This window comes from Silurus meridionalis, chromosome 7 (assembly GCF_014805685.1).
Source record: "Silurus meridionalis isolate SWU-2019-XX chromosome 7, ASM1480568v1, whole genome shotgun sequence".
In the NCBI taxonomy this organism is placed as follows: domain Eukaryota; kingdom Metazoa; phylum Chordata; class Actinopteri; order Siluriformes; family Siluridae; genus Silurus; species Silurus meridionalis.
In genome coordinates, this window is record NC_060890.1 from 23,515,991 (window position 1) to 23,538,527 (window position 22,537).

Genomic DNA, 22,537 nt, shown 5'->3' on the forward strand with positions numbered 1-22,537 from the left:
TCCCTGTAGCTGTTTTACGTCTGCGATACAACCAAGAGAGATTCGCACCAATAACAGAAAGCTGATTGGCTGTTGCATGTTGGTCTCATTTGTAGTTTTATAACAAGCACTAAAGGCAGCTTTACATGGACATCAGAAAATTAAGACACTTACAATTTTTAAGGCCAAAGACAGCGAACTAAAGGCTTTTTAATGCCTAAACTTTTTATTTTTACATTTTTAAGACTTTTTAAGACCCTGTACAATCTGGAATATGTGAAGAAACTGTCACTGTGTTATAATGTATATATAATCAATTAAAAGGGCTTCTCAAGAGTTGCTTATCCTACACATCATTAAACACAATTGTGTGTTCTTGGAGACAGTTAGAATGGATAAACCGGTTATAGGATCAGTCACTAATTAGTATAAAACATTATATATATCTATATCTATATCTATATCTATATCTATCTATCTATCTATCTATCTATCTATCTATCTATCTATCTATCTATCTATCTATCTATCTATTCTATATCTATATCTATATCTTATCTATCTATACTCGGTGCGTTTCTTTCTATTAACTGTTACCACTGGCTCACTTTTTAGGGATAAACCTATCGGCATTAACATGTAAATTTAGACTGTATAAGCTATTTATCTTTATAAAGTTGCTTTGGGACAATGTCCACTGTTAAATGTGCTATTCAAATAAAATGGATTTAAATTTTATAATTTATATTACATATATTACATATATTATATATATATACACACACACACACACACACAAAAACTTTTTTACATTATACATTCCAACTGCAGGTCGAAAGACGGAGACAATAACAAAAAGAATGATGTAACAAACTCAAGCAAGACAAGTCGTATGAATCAGATAGGATTGGTGCGTATCTGAAACATTAAACAAAGGCTTAAGAGGAGCACTGAAGCGTTTCAAAATAATCATATATTATATAACTCAATATTGATACAAGTAACAAAGAGTAACACGGATGATGAAAGCGATTAGACGATCCACAGCAAACAGATACGCTGACACACATCACACTCAGGGGGAAGCCCTGGGAAAATCCAGTGACCACACATATTACCACAGACACCAAAACAACATCAAACTTGCAAAAGTAAAAAGAAGTAAAAGTGCTAAAAAAAAAAAAAATAAAGAAAACCCTGAAACCTCCCCGAAAAAAAAAAAAAGCAGCACAGAACTGTAAACAAATAAGTAACGAGTAGTAAATAGTACAATATATCGGTGTGTTAAATATATGAAGTATAACTATGCTAATTAATAAATATTCCATAATACATATCTGAATATATGATAAATATATTGTAGTAGAATGCTGAAAATAATGCGACAGATTTTTTGCCATGCACAAAATAGTCTGATTTATAACTACAGAATTCTTACTTGCTTCTGAGCTCCACATTTCGAACGGCCAGATCTCATTTGGGTTGCCTTTTCAGTCAGATTTGATCATTTATATGACAACAAATATTGCCAAAAACATACAAATGCTGCTCGAAGGAAAAAGCTCTGACCCTTTGCATGAATGATTCATTTTTTCTCTGTTGCTTTAGAGCATTTCTCGAATCATTCTTAATATTTGCAAATCATTGAGTTCACTTCTCAAAACAAACAGTACAAACAGCACAACACAATGGGGATTTCGCAAAAGCCTTCATTTTCCTCGAAATCCTTAGTTCATCTTTCAAATATTAGGTATTTGTGTCATTAAACATCTGATTGCAAAAAGAACTGATTGGTGCTTTTTGTCATTGTTTACAAAATCTTAAGTCATGTTTTAGTCATGAACATGCTTTCACTATTTCCTGAACTGCTTTTTTTTGGATTACAATGATTGAACTGACAATTTTGGACCAATCGGATTGCAGAATTGTTTGACTCATTCTGTATTAAAGTGCAATGAAGAATAAATACAAATAAATATATATTTTTTTCCGTGTGCTCAGTATGACCCCATGTCAAAACACACTTATAGACGAGTCGCAGTCGACCCAGAATCCTGCGAAGAGCGGCTCTGTGAACGTGGCCTGGTAAGTGTGTAGGTGTGTGTGTTTGTCAGAGGAGACGCTGTAGAAAGACAGAGAACCCTCCTGCCAGTCCAGATACACTCCTACCCTGTTGGAGCAGGACGGAGGGGCGGGTATGTCCGTTCTCTTCTTGTTGTGCCAGGCGGTGTAACTGTTACTCGAGCAGTCCAGCTTCCAGCTCTTATCTGTGGATCCGAACACGCAGTCGCCCCTGCCTCCCTTCCGACGTATTCCTTTGTAACTCATGGAGATCACAGCTTCTCCCCCAGCCCACTCGGCCTCCCAGTAACAGCGTCCGTGCAACTCCTCTCTACACATCACCTGCTTCCAGTGATCGAACCTCTCCGGGTGCTCGGGGTACGGCTGGTCGTCTAGTTCATGTGTCACCTTTCTGTTCCCATCAGACAGGGCGAGACGAGTGTGTGCTGTGTTGGGGTCAAGAGTGAGTTCACAGGCATCTGAAAGCAGGGAGAGAAAGTAGAGTGGAGATCATTTAGGGCACACTTATAGTGTGTGTGTGTGTGTGTGTGTGTGTGTGTGTGTGTGTGTGTGTGTGTGTGTGTGTGTGTGTGTGTGCGCTATTTTCAAGACAATGAACTTACATTTTCTTAAACTGTGTGTAAGCCTTATCTCTCCTGCATACGCCAACCTAAAGAACAAACAAAACACACACACACACACACACACAGAGAGACACACACACAGAGACACACACACAGAGACACACACACACACACACACGTGATGTGAATTGATTCAACTGTATGTTAAAAATTCTTTTTCTATAGCAAGTGGTTAAGGCTCTGATCAGAAGGTCGAGGGTTCAATCCCCGGTATCGCCAAGCTGACACTTTTGGGCCCTTGAGCAAGGCCCTCAACCCCTTTGTACACCAAGAGTGCTTTATTTCCATCATGACCCGAATTCATGACCTTCAAATCCAAAGTCCAATGCCTTAACCACAAAGCCACCACCTCTATATATCAGTAAACAGGGCTCGTGAAAATAACCAGAATTGCTTGTGTTGCTGCCATGGCAACAAAATCAATCTACGGCCAGAGATAATATATTATTGCCTTTCGTAAGTACTGTACAATTAACAAACACACACACACACACACACACACACACACACACACACACACACACACACACACACACCTGAGTGTCTCTAGATTGCAGCCTGGATCATTCAGCCTAACAGAGAGCAGCTCCACTCCTGAGTCTCCAGGATGGTTGTAGCTCAGGTCCAGCTCTCTCAGATGCATCGGGTTCGAGGTCAGTGCGGAATCCAGAGCAGCACAGCCTTTACTTGTGATTAAACATCCAGATAATCTGCAGAAAAAAGGGAATAAATTTTAAAAATGTGACATTTTCATCACTGTAGCTATAACACACTCTCACTTCATCTATCTCTCCATCACTGTACCTATAACACACTCTCACTTCATCTATCTCTCCATCACTGTACCTATAACACACTCTCACTTCATCTATCTCTCCATCACTGTACCTATAACATACTCACTTCATCTATCTCTCCATCACTGTACCTATAACATACTCTCACTTCATCTATCTCTCCATCACTGTATCTATAACATACTCTCACTTCATCTATCTCTCCATCACTGTATCTATAACATACTCTCACTTCATCTATCTCTCCATCACTGTACCTATAACACACACTCACTTCATCTATCTCTCCATCACTGTACCTATAACACACTCTCACTTCATCTATCTCTCCATCACTGTACCTATAACACACTCTCACTTCATCTATCTCTCCATCACTGTACCTATAACACACTCACTTTATCTATCTCTCCATCGCTGTACCTATAACACCTCACTTCATCTATCTCTCCATCACTGTACCTATAACACACTCTCACTTCATCTATCTCTCCATCACTGTATCTATAACACACTCTCACTTCATCTATCTCTATCACTGTACCTATAACACCTCACTTCATCTATCTCTCCATCGCTGTACCTATAACACACTCTCACTTCATCTATCTCTCCATCACTGTATCTATAACACTCTCACTTCATCTATCTCTATCACTGTACCTATAACACACTCTCACTTTATCTATCTCTCCATCACTGTATCTATAACACACTCTCACTTCATCTATCTCTATCACTGTACCTATAACATACTCTCACTTCATCTATCTCTCCATCACTGTATCTATAACATACTCTCACTTCATCTATCTCCATCACTGTACCTATAACACTCTCACTTCATCTATCTCTCCATCACTGTACCTATAACACACTCTCACTTCATCTATCTCCATCACTGTACCTATAACACACTCTCACTTTATCTATCTCTCCATCACTGTACCTATAACACCTCTCACTTCATCTATCTCTCCATCACTGTACCTATAACACTCTCACTTCATCTATCTCTCCATCACTGTACCTATAACATACTCTCACTTCATCTATCTCTCCATCGCTGCACCTATAACACACTCTCACTTCATCTATCTCTATCACTGTATCTATAACACACTCTCACTTCATCTATCTCTCCACCACTGCACCTATAACACACTCTCACTTCATCTATCTCTCCATCACTGTATCTATAACACACTCTCACTTCATCTATCTCTCCATCACTGTACCTATAACACTCTCACTTCATCTATCTCTCCATCACTGCACCTATAACACTCTCACTTCATCTATCTCTCATCACTGTACCTATAACACACTCTCACTTCATCTATCTCTATCACTGTATCTATAACACACTCTCACTTCATCTATCGCTCCACCACTGCACCTATAACACTCTCACTTTATCTATCTCTCCATCACTGTACCCATAACACACTCTCACTTCATCTATCTCTCCATCACTGTACCTATAACACACTCTCACTTCATATACACCGATCAGGCATGACATTCAGAGCGGTGAAGTGAAGAACACTGATGATCTCTTCATCATGGCACCTTGTTCGTGTGTGGATATATTAATTTGGCAGCAAGTGAACATTTTGTACTCAAAGTTGATGTTAGAAGCAGGAAAAAATGGGCGAGCGTAAGGATTTGAGAAAGTTGGACAAAATGTGACGTCTAGACGTCTGGGTCAGAGCATCTTCAAAACTGCAGCTCTTGTGGGATGTTCCTGGTCTGCAGTGGTCAGTATCTATCAAAAGTGCTCCAAGGAAGGAACAGTGGTGAACCGGCAACGGGGTCGTGGGCGGCCGAGGATCATTGATGCACGTGAGGAGCGAAGGCTGATCCCTGTGGTACCATCCAACAGACGAGCTCCTGTAGCTCAAACTGCTGAAGAAGTTAATGCTGTTGATGCTTGACAGGTCAGGACTGTTTTGGCAGTAAAAGGGGGACCAACACAATATCAGGCAGGTGGTCATAATGTTATGGCTGATCGGAGTATAACAGCTTAAAATATTTAATGAAAGTCAATGGGAATTTGGGCCTGTTTAAATTTCTGTGTTTAACTTCCTGTTTCTTAAATGAACACAGCAAAACCCCTTCCCCTTTTTCTTTCTTTGGTTCATGAAGGAGCTGAATAAAAGCTCACCGCAGTAGCTTCAGTTTACAGTATTCGCTCCTCAGTCCATCAGAGAGCAGCTTCACTCCCGAGTCGTGCAAGTCGTTGTTACTGAGATCCAGCACTCTGAGGGTCGAGTGAGGCGACATGAGAGCTGATCCCAAATACTCACAAGCCTTTTCTCCGAGGTTACAAATAGCTAATCTGTGTGGAGAAAAAGAAAAAAAAAGGTTAGAGTGGGCTGCATATAAGCCCCGCCTCTAAATAAAAGCCACAGGAGTTTCCAAAATTGGCACATATCTGACTTGCTAGTTTACATTATAATGTCAATTAAAATTTATGGATTTTATTGTCAAATAGAAATAGAAATGTGGAAATATAGACTACTTTAACCTAAAAGGGCACATTATTTTAAAATTTCACAATCGCTGACAAATACAAACTGCTGCTACTGGTTTTCCCTGTTATCATATAAGAAATAATACCCTGGGGCATGAACAGCATTGTAGTGTGATGAGATACTCATACGGTGTGTTTTATTTTTTTCTTATATTACACACAATGCTTTTTAACCATTTTAACTTTTACTACTCTTTTACTACAACCAGTTGCACTTTCACTTTTCTCACTTGTTTCTTAGAGTTAATAGAACTTAAAAAAAAAAGCAGCTTGTCATGTTATGGATATATAAATGGAAAAACACAGACAGCAGGGCTTCTGCAGGTTTTACCGTCAAATTTTGTAAGACTTTTAAAAATTACATTTATGACCTATATCAAGGCATCAAAAATACACACAGATACGGTGTTATGGTCACATTTGTAGTCGTAATACAGCAAATTATATTTGGAGTAACGAAAGGAAGAACTACATCATGACGGAAACAATCAAACAAAAAAAACATTAGTGCTAAAATGCTGCATGAGCGTTTCATTGCACATTAGAGGTAGCATTATATGGACATAAGAAAAATGAAGACCTGTTTATAATAATTGAAGATCTAGAACAGCAAATTTAATATAAAAAAGATTAATATATTTTTTAAGGCCTAAAATATAAATTTTTAAATTTGAGATTTTTTTAGACCCATTTAACCATTTAAAGTTTCTCTTATTGTTGTAGAACTGTAGAGTTACTGGTATGATGTCACTCTAACCAGTTGTTCTTTCACTTCTCTCATTCGTTTCCTAGAGTCAATAGGACAAAAAAAAATGCAGCTTATCATGTTATGGACATATGAAAGAAGAAGCAGAAACCCAACTGTCTTAAAAGATTTCTGACACTGGAGATAAACAGAAAGCTTCATTTTATCAATGATCAATGATTTTTGGTTTTTAAATACACTATTTGTACAAAGTTTGTAGACACCTAACCATAATAGCAGGATAGTGGAAGCTTAATGGTTAAGGCATTGAACTTTAGATTCGAAGGGTCATGAGATCAAATCCCAACCACACCAAGCTGGATAAGGGTGTCTGCCAAATGCCATAAATGTAATTGTATGTGCTTCTATTTGAAAATCCCATTCCACCAGAGGTGGGAAATAATGAAGTACAAATACTTTGTTATTGTACTTAAGTAGATTTTTCAGTATTTTACTTCACTATTTATTTTTTGGGACAATTTTTTACTTTCATTCATTACATTTTACATTCATTTAATTTTAAATATCTGTACTTTCTACTTACATTTTCAAACCAGACTCGTTACTTTAGTTTTTATCTATTTGGTGACACGATCAATATTTTTCCTTCTTATTACGCCATTTTTAGTCCATCAACCCGTTTTTTGTCATTGCGCGGCTTTTTAAATAAACTAGTGTATTATTTCCTGACTCTCACACACCACAGACGTAGGCAGTAAGAAGTCTGGGGTTAACGTGGATGAGACAGAGGGAGTCAGCGATGTAAACATGACTGAGAACAGAGACATTCCTGATCATCATCATCTTTTCTCTGCTTGTGTTCTATATGGTGGATGTTCAGTCTGAATACATTCATTAGGTAACAAAATTTGAAATTGTTTTGTATTAATATATTAATGATGTGAGGTCCAGTTACCAGAGTGACACTAAAACAGGTAGTAGTAATGACCACTTTTTACTTAAGTACATGTCAGAAGTTCTACTTGACTGAAGCATATGTGTACGTTTGTCATCTCTGCATTCTATAAAAAGTCCACAATTTGCTGTTATAATACCCGCCACTCTTCTGGGAAGATGTTCCACTAGATTTTGGAGTGTGCTTGAAGAGATTTGTGTGAGATTCATTCAGCTACAAGGGTGTTAATAAAGTCAGGTAATGAATATAGGTGAGGTGAGGAGGCCTGGGGTGCAGTCAGCATTCACATTCATCTCGAAGGTGTTCAGTAATGTTCAGGTACAGAGCTCTACAGCAGGGGATCTTCCACTCATTTTACATTTACACTTATGGCATTTGGCAGACGCCCTTATCCACAACAACTTACATTATCTCTTTCTTACAGCTGAGCAGTTATTGGGTTAAGAGCCTCAATAAAGAGGCCCAGGAGTGGCAGATTGGTGTAACTGGGATTTAAACTGGTGACCTTCGAATCCAAAATCCAGTGCCAGGTTTGGATCTGCTGGTTGAATTGAAGAGAAAGATTAATGCTTCTGCATCAAAAAGACATGCTGTACAATTGTGTGCCTCCAGTTTTGGAAAGAACCACATATGGCTGGAAAAGTCAGGTGTTCCATTACTTTTGTCCATATACTGTTTAATTTGTTGTTTACTATATTGGTTATGTAGATTTATGCCCTTGCCAATGCAATGTAAATGAGCTGCTACAATATAAACGAGAATGCATTAAAACGAGTGCAGTAGCCATATTAACCTTTCTATATAATTACAACTGGAGATACTACTCATCAAAAAGCACCTTTAAACCAATCAGATTTGAGTATTCAGCAGCTCACCGGAGTATCTCCAGTGTACAGTTTGTACTCTTCAGTCCCTCAGAGAGCAGCTTCACTCCTGAATCCTGCAGGTCATTATTCATGAGGTCCAGTTCTCTTAGAGGGGACTTTTCCAACTGCAGAGCTGCAGTGAAGATTTCACAGGAACTGACAGTGAGATGACAACCTGCTAGTCTGTAAAAAAAACAGAAGAATATTAACACAAGAGACGTGCCATGGAGTCACATGAGTCACTGTATATTTATTTATATTACTACGCGTGGAACAAACATGCCCACTTCTGCTTTAAGCTTCTTGCATCTGCAAAGAAGCCATGTCTTAAGCCAATCTTAAAAAAAGATTAAAATTAATAGTTTTTCTGTTCCACTTTCTGGACCATTTGTGCAGTTTCAAAATGCCGATGCATGTTTTTTGGACTGGCAGGAGGAAACCAAGTGTCACTAAGCCAGTTTAATTTCAAGTGAGATATGTGCAGATAATCCACGGCTATGCGTGTACATATGTGTATTTGCCGATTAAAATGCACAGTGTTTGGGAGGTCGTAGAACCACCCGGTGCAAATACACCTCACATTACACACAGCTGTCTATTATCCCACCTATACCCTGGTAATTTACCAGTACTGACAAGTCAAAATCACTATCATTGATGTTTGCAAAACAAAAAAAAGCCTCCGTTTTCACAGTCCAAAATGTGATGCAAAAACGTTTTCAAATGTATCCACTTTGGAGAACGTTTTCAAAAAGCTATATCTTCATTGACTGAAAAAGCGAAAACAGAGAAAAAGATGTGTTTTCAAATCAAAATGTATAACTGTGGACATGGCCCAGTTTATTAGGAAACGATTAATCGCAACTTAATCACACATCTGTTTTAATTGTACCTTAAATTAATTCTTTTTAAGTTTTTAATACTCTAATTTACACAGGCATGGACTCAACATAGAGCATAAAGATAAAATATTCCTGTAAATGGTTAAAAGTAATTATGATGTTTTAAATGACGTAAATCATCCGGACACCAAACAAAACCTTTGCCATGTTTCCACACGGACGGTTTTAGTTGCCGGATGTGTGCATCATGACGGATTTTGGTGCTTGTACTGAGACTTGGCTCATCAGTAAAACAAATGTTTAGTTAAATAAAAAATTTTTAAGGTTTTTATTTTTTAAAAATATTTATTTATTTAGATTTTTAATATAAAGGTAAAAAAATTGCACACTGCATTAATCGCAATTAAGGTTGTTAAAAGAAATTTGTGGTATCGCATTATTAATTTTGACAGCGTAAATCAAAATTAAAACATACATATATAATAAAATATAATAATAATAATAATTTTTTTTAATGTATATAATTTTTTTAACTATCTTCTTCACTATAATGAAGAATATAATATATTCTATAATAATCAAGATTAGTAAGGTAATTAAGAAATATTTAATAACTGCTGTCTCACTCTGGAACTGCAGCTGTATGCTATAAGGCAGTGCATTTGTTTAGAACGTTGATTAGACCGAACACAAGCTGCCAGCGTTCAACAATTAGAACTCGCACATTCCAGCCAATCAGAATCTAGTATTCGGCCGGACCATGAGATAACAGGAATTACCTTACAGACGTTGTGCAAAATACAATACTAAAAAAAGCTGTATTTATAAAAGTTTAAAAGTGTTACAAATATAATACAAATATAAATAAAAAAAATAAATCATTGGAAAAAAAAACACTTGAATCTTGCAGTTATTAGAAATAAACATATTAATTATGTTTCATTGTGTATTTAAATTAAGCCTTACTGGGCCTTTCTGCAGTTGCTCACAGCAGGGATTAACCTCCTACATCCCTCCTCAGACGCGTTATATTTCTTCACGTCCAGCTCCTCCAAGACATCATCGGACATCTGCAGCATGTACGCGATCGCCGTGCAGTGCGCAGCTGAGAGCTTCTTCTCGGATTGCTTCTCCGTCTTCAGGAACTCCTGAATCTCTTTCAAGAGCGACTGATCCTTCATTTCTGTCAGACACAGGAACAGGTTGATTGCCCTGTCAGTAGGAAGGTCTTCGGTTTGAATCTGCCATTTGATGTACTGAACCGTAGTCTTGATGTTCTCCGAGCTGCCATGTGTGTGCATTAGGAAGCCTCGGAGAAGCATCTGATTGGCCTCCAGTGACAGGCCAAGCAGGAACCGGAGGAAAAGATCTAACTGTCCGTTTTCAGTGTTTAAGGCTTTATCAACTGCAGCTTTTAATAACTCGTCCAAAGGAAGATCCTCTCCCCAGTCTCTGTTTGGTGGCGTGAAAACCTGGAGCGCCTCCATTTGCTTTGTCATGTAGCAGTAAAACACATAGAGAGCGGCAAAAAACTCCTGAAAACTCAGATGCACGAAGCAGTAGACCTTCTTCTGGTACAGTACAGACTCCTCTTTGAAGATCTCTGTGCAAATTCCAGAGTACACCAAAGCCTCCGTGATATCGATCCCACACTCTCTCAGGTCTTCTTCATAAAACATCACGTTGCCCTTCATTAGCTGCTTGAAAGCCAGCTCCGCTAGTTTTAAAATCGTGCCTCGGTTTGTTTCCAGGAGTTTCTCGGGATCGTGCTCGTCCGCTTCTTCGTACTTCTCATTTTTCACGTTGGTCTGAATGAGCAGGAAGTGAGCATAGATCTCAGCTAGAGTTTTTGGAGCTTCTGTAGGATTATTTTGTTTCATAATTCGCTGAAGCACCGTGGCTAATATCCAACAAAACACCGGGATATGGCACATGATATAAAGACTCCTTGTTCTCCTGACGTGCGAAACGATTTTCTCCGCGTGGTCTTGATCTGCGATTTTCTTCTTGAAATACTCCTCCTTCTGCGCGTTGTTGAATCCCTGAATCTCCGTCACGCGATCGACGTACGTCCGAGGGATCTGATTGGCCGCTGCTGGTCTGGAGGTAATCCAGATGAGAGCAGACGGAAGCAGGTCACCTTTGATCAGGTTCGACATCAGAGCGCTTACAGATGATGTCGCCGCTACATCGGATACTTTCGTACCATTTAAAAAGTTGAGCGGAAGTCTGCTTTCATCCAGGCCATCAAAGATGAAGATTATTTTACACGTGTGGTAAAAGCTTGCGTCAAGAAGTTTTAGCTCGGGATAAAAGTCGCACAAGAGTTTATGAAGGCTGTAGTGGTCGTCTTTAATTAAATTCAACTCACGGAACGGAAGCACTAACATGAAATCGACGTCCTGGTTGGCTTTTCCTTCGGCCCAATCCAGAATAAATTTCTGCACTGACACGGTTTTCCCAATTCCAGCGATTCCTTTAGTCAACACAATTCGCAGCTTTTGTCCGTTTTCGAAGTTCCTATCCCTAACATTTTCTTCATTGTAATTTAGTTCAGGGTTAAATATATCTAAGCAGTCGATTGGCGTGTCGTGGAAGCGCTGTCTTTTTGACTGTTTCTCCATCTGTATCACTTCGTGTTCGTTATTCATGCCTTCGCTCTCTCCCTCGATGATGTACAGCTGGGTGTATATAGTGTTCAGTGGGGTTTGGTTTCCATACACTTTAATGCCTTCGAATAAACTCTGGTGTTTGTTGCGCATGCTGGTTTTGTGAGTCTGTAAAGCTTTGGACAGAAGGTCGTGAACTGGTTGGGAACAATCTCGCTGGGAGTCTGAAGTTATTCCAAGATCCTGTAGAGCTTCGCATTTGATGTATCTGGAAAAAAAGTAATATATATAATATAAAAGAACAAAAATATATAATAATTAAATATATAATATAGATAAATATATAATATATATTTGTTTCTCATTTGCATGCCTTGAATACTATACTCCAAACAGGAAGGAAGCTTCTGTGGGAAAACTATTTCAAACATTTAACCTTGCTGTGACCTTGAGCCTATTTGGATCAATTACTAAAACTAATTAGTCTCTGATTGCTGAAATAATTCCACATCAGTCCTAGTACCGTTCAACCACTCAATCTTGAGATATTGTGAAATTGGGCACCATGGAATGGTCGACACATGGACAACCTGAAGATATAACGCATCCACTGTGTAGTTGTAAAGGTACAAACCTGTTTAAACAGGAACGTTTCCATTTCTGATTTAATTCAACCTGCACCATGGGTCTGCGATTTGACTGATGTGTCCACACTCATCTAATCTGTAGCTGAGACTTTGTCTAACTTTTTGACCTGGTACAACAGCCCAATTACGTGCTGTCACAGATGAAAGATGGCCAACATGAAACATGAGTTCCTAATGGAGTTCCTTATGGTGTTACCGGGAGAACAGTGAAAAGACATACATTTTAGTCTTGCTAAAGAGTCTAGCAACCAAAGATGTCCTTTTAGGATGACCATCTCACAGTCCCTTTTTTGCGATGTCCCACATCTACTGACTAGCCAACAAAAATGCGAAATGAAATGATGTTTTGATCAACACGCTAAAACTTGCATACCATGTAGACTAAAACTAATACCAGTATGTGGGATTCATGTAAGAAGGAAACATATATTGCTTGTTGCATTCTCTAGAAGAACACTGCATGAAAGAAAATAGCAAAAGATCCAATAATTTTATCAGCCCACAGTATGTTACAAGTGACAAAGCACGATTCTTCTTGCTTTATTTGTGTTTTCCAACAGTGCTTAACCAATTACCGTATTTTCCTGACTATAAGCCGCTACTTTTTCCCCACGCTTTGAACCCCGCAGCTTAAACAATGCAGCGGGCGGGCTAATTTATGGATTTTTCCTGGGTTTTTCAAGGTTTCACAAATTTCAAGCCAAAAAAATGAGCCCCATAACAACTGACCAATGAAATTGCTGAACGGGTTCAGGTGAACCAATGAAACTCTTTATATTAAATCAGATGCGCTCCCACTGAATCGGGCCGCACCACATCATAAATATGGATGATGTTCCTCTGACATTTGACCTGCCGCTCACTCGGACTGGCAACAGGAAATGCGAATTATTCGTCACGCTGTTTTGAAGTTTTATTTTTCTACATTACTTGCGTTATAGTCTGCGATTCAATGTGTCATCATCATACAGTCTACATACACGTCATACTTAAGTTTATTAGATTCCTGTCACACCGAATGATTTGTCATGATCTTATACAATTGCTGAAATCAATACTATACGTTGCTTTCTCGTTTGGGGCAGAAAACATTGTCTTATTCTGGATAAAAGGAAAAGTCAACCAATGTGGCTACCATTCCATATCTCAACACCTTGCATTTCCTGGACTGGTCTGGACTGCGCCTTATTGGAACCCACTTCCATACAATACGATGAGCCGAATCGTACATCCAAACTAAATGACAAAAAGTTGTCTGGAGTGATATCAACCCTGGAATGACCTGCCAAGTCACTGCACCTGAATCCTTCTGAACTGCTCTGGGATAAACTGTTTGCAAATTCTCTCCAACTAGTAAAGAACATCTTTGGCAAGTTTTACCAGAGGAATGGCAAAGTATTTCAGATAAATGTTCGGAGAAACTAAATGTCCGGATGCTGAGTGTGTGTAAAACTGTTCTTCGTGCTACGGATGGATTTTTTAATAAAATAAAGTGTAACATTTGTACATTTATACATTTGTTTGGTCAAAGTAAATCTTCATACTGTTACATTACACAGTTTGTTGCATATAATCAAAAGGAACATGCCTGTGTCTCTAAAAAACCATGTGTTTCTGAACATTTTACATCCAGAGAACTAAATCTACTACATCTGGATTGAACTGAAATATAGATAGGAAACATCAAACTAACATTATTAAAGACCTCATAACAAGTTTGTAGCAATCCGTTTGAACTCACCTTGGATCAGTGGTGAGATCTTCCCCAGCCAGGCTTACAGGCTTTTCCATGGAGAGGTCACTTTGCATAGACCAGCTGGGTACAGCAGACATTTCACTTGGACTATTGAATCTGGGAGCATTATGTCTGGGAGAAAGATCTTTTTGAAGCCTATAAAGTATTTTGGATAATAAGTGTGGAAAAACAGTGAGTTTGCAGCAGCCTGATTTGATGACAAAATTTTGGGAATTTTGAATAGTCCATAATGATGTAGTGAAATTCTGCAGTGTGAAATCATACTAATTTGAACTTACCTGCTTTCAGGGATAACATCTTCACCAGCCAGGCTTGGAGGCTTCTCTATGGACCTGTCACTCTTCATAGACACACAGCTGGGTGCTGGAGATGGTGTCTTCATCAACCTGTGAGAAGTTCATGAGAGTCATGAATTGTTATTTTTATTAAAATTTGATGCTGATATATGGCTACTCACGTTGTCTCTTGGGTTTCTTTTTCATTACTGGTGTAAAAAAGCGTCATCATGAAGTTAACCCCTGTAAACATGACGATGATGATGATGGTGCTGTCCTTCAGTCAATGTCAATGTTACATCAACAACTGTCACGCTGATCCTGGAACATCCTGATTCAAAATAATTCCAATAAAAATCCTGTTAGAGTTCTATGAGTGTCTTGAGAATCAGTCATTACAATAAAAGACTATTATTTTACACACACAAACACACACACACACACACACACACACACACACACACACACACACACACACACACACACATATTAGGGATGTTGTCGGAACTCAGAGCCCGTTTCTGAGGCGACACATCGAGGGTGGATTTCTTTGCTCAGAGGATTCCCAATAATGCCCAGCCAAATCTAGAAAAAACACAAATATAATAGACACAAACCGCCAATGAGGGATCCTCAGTCCTGGATGAGTAAAAGCAAAACTTCTTTATTTCCATGCACGTTCCAAAGAGCTCAGTAGAAGGTGGGTACTTCACATCAAAATGAACAGCACATCAACAAATGATAGAGCACGCCATAGTGAGGAAGTACACTGACTGTTCGTTTCGCGCTTGTATTTATACCCTGTAGCCACCGTGTCTTTTCTATTTTTTCAAATTCTTTGGCCTTGAGAAATTCCCCTTATGTCTGCCTTCTTCTGCCAAGTCCCCTTATGTCTCGGATCTTGCCTATCCTTGTCAATTCCCCTTATCTTTGGCCTTGGTGTTCATTCTTCCAAATAACACCATATTTGGAGTTCCTGTTTTTCCAATTTCCCTTATATTCGCCCATAATTTTATACATAAAAAATATGAGTGAGTATAAAGCCCTTATTTCTCTCTGGATTCAACCATACGTTCTTCAGTCTCTCAAGTGTGAACAACCTTTTGCGGCCTATTTTGTCCTCCTGCATTTGCAATGGGTAAGTGTTATGCTTTATTCTTTTATAATGCTGTTTTGCTATTCTACTTTCATTTAATTGAGTTATAGCATTGTTTGTATACTGTGCTTGATTATAATACTTTTAATTAATAGTTGTATGCGCCTAGGTTATATTTTAATTGTGCATTCTGAACTGAATGTTACACTGTGTGTAGAATCTTTTTCTTGCATGAGTGTTATCTTTTGCTTATGCCCGTCGTCACCGTGATTTGACCCTGTCTAATATCTTATCTCTGTTGGTCTCTTTTGCTCAGCTCCACCACGTTTGCCTCCCAGAACGACTCAGTTGGGCATTCTTCACGACAATGTCGCCAGTTTCAGCTCTCCTCACTTGCCGCTGAGCTTACTCATTTGCTTGAACATCTCTCCAGCCCAAGTGTCCCAGCTAATGCCTTCGTGCCTCCTCGCATTGTGCGGGGCAATAATATGCGTGACAGGAGCACACAGACTTCTCCTGACCTCAACAGCCGTCATGGATGCTCCTGCTTCCCTGACACGACACCACAGTTTTCTCCCTGTCCTTCACACTGGTCTCCCACTGATTATTCCCCTACGTCTCCTGTTGCTTTGCCAAGTCACCGTGCTTCTGTGCCTTCACCTGGCTTCGGGCCAAGCTGCTCTTTCATGTCTCCTGCCCATGCTTCTGTGTCTTCGCCCGGCCTTGGGCCTAGCTACTCCTCCATGTCTCCTGCAGCTGCAGAACCCCGCACGCCCTGCTATTTCAATAAAGATGCTTAATCTCCCTCAAGTTTGTGTCCTGTCCTTCTTTGCCTATTTCATACACTCATAACATTCAGTCAGATTCTATCCTACTCACACATGTAAATACCTTATTATTATTATTAATACTTGATGTAAATAAAGGTTTGATTAACATATAGATCAAATAGGTTTTGTCAAACTACATCTATTATATCTAATAAGTTCTATATTGCTTTATTAAGTTAATTAGGTTAATTTAGTTTGATAATATTAGTTTGATTATAACACACGCTAGATATGGTTGATTAAAATATTTTTCTCGACAATGTAGTGGTACACAAATTCCATGGTTCAGTATGTACCTCAGTTTTTAAGTAACGGTTTTTTTTTTTTTTTTTTTTTCGTAAGGCAGGGAAAAATCTTATATGAGACGCAACAAAGAAAACTGTACCTGGAAGTTATGCAAAGCGAAGCTTGTGTGGTAGGGAAGTACGACAGTGGTGCACAAGCACATGAAAAGAAAATACAGTGGAACCTCGGGTTACGAACGCCCCGGCATACGTATAATTCAGGTTACGAATCGCAGTTCATCAAAATTTTTTGCCCCTGATACGAACGTCGCTCACCAAAAAAATCACAGGCAAGTTGGTTGTTTTTGCTCTATCCACGCAGCTCATCACATCAGTTAGCGTCCTGTGTCCCTAGCGAGAGCATCGTGTTACTTATCCGCTTGAACTTTTCCCGGCGGCAGCGTAACAACTCGTTAGTTGATGCTCGTGGAATGATGAGATGGACAACATTAGCCGATGCATAACCACTTTACTTGTTTTTATGAAGATAGATTAGCAGGGTTACAGTCTTTTCCGAAGTACAATACCCATAATGAATTTCACTCTGGACTTCAATACTAACTGATAGTAGCCTTAAAGAAACAGCTCTCATTTTCCCTCTAATGCAACAATTGTCTCAGCGTTCGTGTTAATAACACTGTCTTTAATATTCTATAATATAATATATAATAATATATAAATAATATAATATAATAAGATTCTCCTTCAAACAATAACTCTCCCTCCTCCCCTTCTCTGACGTCGTCTCCTGCAGCGAGTCTTCTCAAAGGAAAGTACCGGTAAAGATGTTTTCCTCTTTTGTATGTTTTTATGTGGTATGATTTTAATATAACATGTTAAAAGTAAATAATATTAGTGAATGTTGGCTTTATTTTTATTTAAGTAATATTTTTGGTTGTCCAGAACGAATTACCGAAGTTTCTGTTCATTATTATGGGGAAATTTGTATCGGGATACGAACTTTTCAGGTTACGAATAAAGTACCGGAACGAATTAAATTCGTAACCAGAGGTTCCACTGTACACTGGTGTCACGGATAAAGGTAAAACATCAGCACGGTGAGCAAAAACTGAATAATCCTCATCGTGTGAAAATGGCATAGTTTAATGAAGTGCTATCATGTAAAACTGTTTGTATGCTAACTCAGGACAGTCGCACTACATCTGTCTCGCGAGCATCAGGTTGAGCAATCAGCTCGCTCACGACATAGTGGTCAATAATCGATCCGTACCAGAAACACGATTTGTACTGCGCATGTGGACAAACTCATGTGGTTTTTACAACAGTTTAGCGATTTGAATAGTTTTTTACCGTTTTATGTACAGCTTCAAGAATTTCTCTTAAAAGGAGAAATTCCTGACAGTGTCTACATTGATTTCCTATTTTGTGATTCCATTTTTTTTTTTAAAACTGATATTTAAAGTCCTATAATCTAAAATTGTTATTGCTTTAGTAAGGAGGTCTCTTGAGTTTGTTAATGTGCTTAGCTTGCTTACTGTGAGGAGCATCACCTGTCCTCCTTCTGTTTGTGTGAGGTTCTTTAATTTCCTCCCACTTCCCAATAACATGCAATGAGAAGGACTGGCTACTTTTAACGTACTTTAAACTTGGTATAAAAGTGAATGTATATCCCTTTAAGAATAGGCTAAAAAAACCTGATCATTTCCTGAATGCCTGGACCCCTAACACTGTATTGTCAAGTCAAGAAGCTTTTATTGTCATTTCAAATATATATGGCTGACGCAGTACACCGTGAAATGAAATAACTTTCGTCCAGAACCCTGGTGCTACATAGACAACATAAAGCTACATGACAGAAAACACAGAGCTGAGGACTAAGGACTAAAAGAATTAAAAGAATAAATGAATGGTGAATTTTCAATACTCCACGAGGTTTAAAAGTGAGCATGGTTTCAGTGCTTTGGGCAGTGTTTAACAGGTTTACATTTTTAAATGATGCAATTCAGCATCTGTATTACTAAGCCTCATAGGTAAAAAAAAAAGAAAATATTCGCTCAAAATCATAAGACATGATGTATGAAAAGCTTTGGAGAAGTGAAAGTGCAGCCTGCCCAGCACCAATTTGTGCATCTTTATTAATGACATGCAGAATCGGATTTTTTTTAAATCTGTTATTAATATAATAAAATATTCCATTCACAACCACTGTATTGGACATTCAGTACTGCTATATAATAGTGCTGAATTCAAGACCATCATTGTCAAGATATCAATATTCCCGGTATTTGGTGAACGCCCTTATCTAACATGACAAAAGTGATTTAAAGTAATACATTCATTCTGCTACTGGTTTATTAGGACTGAGTACTATCAGTGTAAATCTCTGTTGGGAGAGAAAATAGTTAGAAAGGCTAGTTTTTTTAATAGTGTTCATTAAAGTGTTACTGAAATAACCTTTAAACGCTGTTTGAAGACTACAAGTGGTTCAGCTGCTCAGACTTCAAGTGGAACCACCCCAGTGTCCTGCAGTGTCCACAAACTTTTATACACTTTTAATTATATTAAAATGTTCTATATACATATATATATACATATATATACATATACACTAATATCAGGGGTGTAACGTTAACATATTCTTACTGAACTTACTGAGCTTGGGTTCGGTGCACGTGTGTGCCAAAAGCAATCCTTTTTAAATGTGAACGTAATTACAATCTGAGTTCTTTTACACACGTTTTAAGTGGCGGACCACAAGTTTGTTTAGTCTCCGACTCATGCAGTGTCGCTGTTTTTTTCTTTTTCTTTTTGATGATTATTATTACTTGAAATTATAACTTACACAAAAATGCAGGTTAGCGCAGGGTCAATGTGGCTGCTCGCTCCGTACTGGAAATATGATTTTTAGTGCGTTCTAACATTTTTGTTTTGCACATGAGCAAAATCAGTCTAACATATACATATATATATATATTTATAGTGTGTTGGGGTTATTGATTGAAGTTTCAATTCAAGTGCAGTTCCTTTACAATCACAAAATGAATTATTTTTCTTATTTCAGAATGAATTGATAATATTATTATTATTTGACAATGAATATTCAATTGAATGCCTATAATCGAATAAAAAACAACAACTCACAATTCCCGTGTCATCGGCATTTCATCTTCTTTCAGACATCATCACTGCCAAATGAATGAAGGCCACTTGCCTGGTCACTAGTTTTATCTGTAGAGACTGAGTGGCATCCAGGACTTGCTGCATTTTCAGTTCTGTGTGCCGTAACCCTGTGACATTAATCCATAATGTCATATGATTTTAGTCATACAGCATTACTGTATTGGTAACTTCCTCAAACGACAGCAATACAAATTTAAAAAGGGAAAAAATATTGCCCCAAATTACTCACTTTCTCCCAACATTTCCAAAATATTTCCAAATAAATAGCCTTTTATATGTCCAAAGGTTTGTGGACACCTGACCATAAGATTTGCATCTGCTTCTTTTTGAACATCCTGTTTAGTCCCCATTTCCTGTTCTTACAACCTCCACTATTCTAGGAAGATGTTCTAGATGTTCTAGTGTCCTTGTGGAGGTTTGTGCTGAATGAGCACAAACCTCCACAAGGACACTAGAACATCTAGAACATCTTCCTAGAATAGTTCAGGTGAAGTTCAGGTGAGGAGGCCTGGGGTACAGTCAGCAGTCACATTCATTCAATATGTTCAATAGCAGTAAGAGTCTAAGCTTCATAGCTGGAGATCTTTCACTCCTGGTTTTGTGCACAGGTGTAATGCTGGAACAAGTTGGGGTCTCCTTGCTCAATTAAAGGGAAAATTATTACAGCATTCTAAGACATTTTGTACATTTGTGTGCCTTCCATTTTGTGGTGTTTGGAGCTCTACTGCAGGAGGTCTTCCACCCCAAAACATGTAAACCATATCCTCATGGAGCTTGTGTACAAGGGCAATGTCATGCTGGAACAGGTTTGGGTCCATTTAGTTCAAGTGAAGGGAAAATTTCATGAAGAATTTCAGGAAGAACCATATATGACAAGTCAGGTGTCCCAATACTTTGGTCCATAAAGTGTCTAATGAGTGATGACCGAAAACAAAAGACGTTTGTCTTAAACAGTTAAGTTACGTTATCTTTATCACAATGAGTCACAGCAGTAAAGGTTAAATAAAAACACTCCTCAGGTTTTACTGACTTGTTCAACAGGTTTGGGGTTCACAGCATAATGTCGAAACTGGAAAAAAAAAGATGACCATCCAACCAACGTCAAAATTTCAATTACATATTTAAACCTCCAATGTCATTTAAAACCTGCTAAACACATACACTATAACCACAAAAGTATGTGCATGCCTGAGGATCACACCCTTCTACAAACTGCCTCACTCAGTTGGAAGAACACAGTGGTATCAAGCGTCTCTTTATTTGAATTCCTTTTTCATTTCATTACACACAAAATAAAAAAATAAAAAAATAAATAAAACGTACAAAAAACCTGAAAACTGAGTAAACCCTAGTTTTTTTTTTCAGGGCCTGATCTTACTACTTCACACTCCAAAAATCCAAAAGACTTTCCAGAAGATTGGAAATTAAAGTTAAAAAAAAGTTCAACAAGCATCTACACATGTGATAGTCAACTTTTAAATCTATAATTATGCAGTATGTTGAACTACTGGCTTTAATGTTGATTTTTACCTTTTCCAGAAGCACTTCAGTTTGACCAATTTCTGGTATAATATTGATTCACTAGGGGGATAAAAAGGGGTAAAGGTTGCTTTTTATTTGTCACATGTACCTTACAGGTCAGTTTTTGCATATCCCAGCGATGCAGTGTCAGCCATGATACAACACCCCTTCAGCATAAAGGGTTAAGGACCATGCTCAAGGGCCCAACAGTGGCAGCTTAGCATTGCTGGTGCTTGAACCCCTGACCTCATGCTCAGTAACCCAGAGTCTTAACCACCGAACCACCACAGCCCTAATTAACATATTAATATTAACTGTAACATTTAGAAGATGGTAGTTTAGTAGTTAAAACATTAGACTTTGTATCCAAAGATCGTGAGTTCAAATCCCAGCCACGCCAAGCTGACACTTCTGGGGCCCTGAGAAAGGCCCTTGACCCCGTAGCTGCTCGGTTGTATAAATAAGATAAATGTAAGTCGCTGTGGATGAGGACGTCCACCAAATGTTGTAAATGTTATTAATAATTAACATAACTGTAAAGTTGGTACAAATGGTGTTTGACTTCGATTTGCTTCGGTCTTGCATCATTTCTACTTCCTCACAGGAAAATAATTAAAGGAAACAGTACGAGGAATTGAGGAGACAAATTCGAAAGGGAAGCATTTGCCTTTATTCGCTTGCCACTAAAAGCATGTTCAGGGAAAATAAAAAGTTGTGGACTGAATACTTGACAGAAATACTGCTGATTGTCCAATCATACAACACAAACAAACAAAATAGAAACAAAGAATCCAAGAAATTCTGATGGTTGCCACTACAGTTGAAATCAACACCTTACTGGTGTCCAGTTGTTACACCAACCAACATCCAAAATTAGATCTACAAGGTGTCAATTATGGTATTTGAATATTTTATTGCTGTATGTGGTTCCTCCCACAAACTGTTAACACAATCTTACAAAATGTCTTTGGATGCAGTAATTTTTTCTTAAT

At 38.3% G+C, this 22,537-nt stretch overlaps 1 protein-coding gene and 1 long non-coding RNA gene across 3 annotated transcripts; one reads left to right on the forward strand and one right to left on the reverse strand.

The window, feature by feature from the left end:
• Positions 1 to 702: 702 nt before the first annotated feature.
• Positions 703 to 14,997, reverse strand: LOC124388869 (NACHT, LRR and PYD domains-containing protein 12-like). Of its 2 annotated transcripts, XM_046853953.1 has the most exons (9): positions 14,856 to 14,997; positions 14,677 to 14,784; positions 14,384 to 14,533; positions 10,353 to 12,263; positions 8,554 to 8,727; positions 5,649 to 5,822; positions 3,221 to 3,394; positions 2,664 to 2,710; positions 703 to 2,519 (listed from the first exon to the last, which is right to left on the reverse strand). In XM_046853953.1, the coding sequence occupies exons 1-9, from the start codon at positions 14,924 to 14,926 to the stop codon at positions 1,993 to 1,995; spliced, it is 3,336 nt and encodes a 1,111-aa protein (XP_046709909.1). In that variant the 5' UTR covers positions 14,927 to 14,997; the 3' UTR covers positions 703 to 1,992. The 2 variants fall into 2 exon arrangements, 1 of the variants encoding a protein (XP_046709909.1); XR_006926478.1 differs by lacking the exons at positions 703 to 2,519; positions 2,664 to 2,710; positions 3,221 to 3,394 and adding an exon at positions 8,085 to 8,216 and having other exon boundaries at positions 5,689 to 5,822.
• On the forward strand, positions 14,490 to 15,044 carry LOC124388870. The gene is made up of 3 exons (XR_006926479.1): positions 14,490 to 14,569; positions 14,687 to 14,786; positions 14,897 to 15,044. It is a non-coding gene; the product is annotated as an uncharacterized LOC124388870 (long non-coding RNA).
• Positions 15,045 to 22,537: the final 7,493 nt, after the last annotated feature.

What these genes read in the sequence shown, in the direction of transcription:
- LOC124388869 (XM_046853953.1), bottom strand. Translation starts at nt 14,926, where the DNA reads ATGTTTACAGGGGTTAACTTCATGATGACGCTTTTTTACACCAGTAAT. An exon ending in TGTACACTGGAGATACTCCG is followed by an intron (nt 5,823 to 8,553) that starts GTGAGCTGCTGA and finishes TTCTCCACACAG; the next exon opens with ATTAGCTATTTGTAACCTCG. An exon ending in TACACACAGTTTAAGAAAAT is followed by an intron (nt 2,520 to 2,663) that starts GTAAGTTCATTG and finishes CCCTGCTTTCAG; the next exon opens with ATGCCTGTGAACTCACTCTT.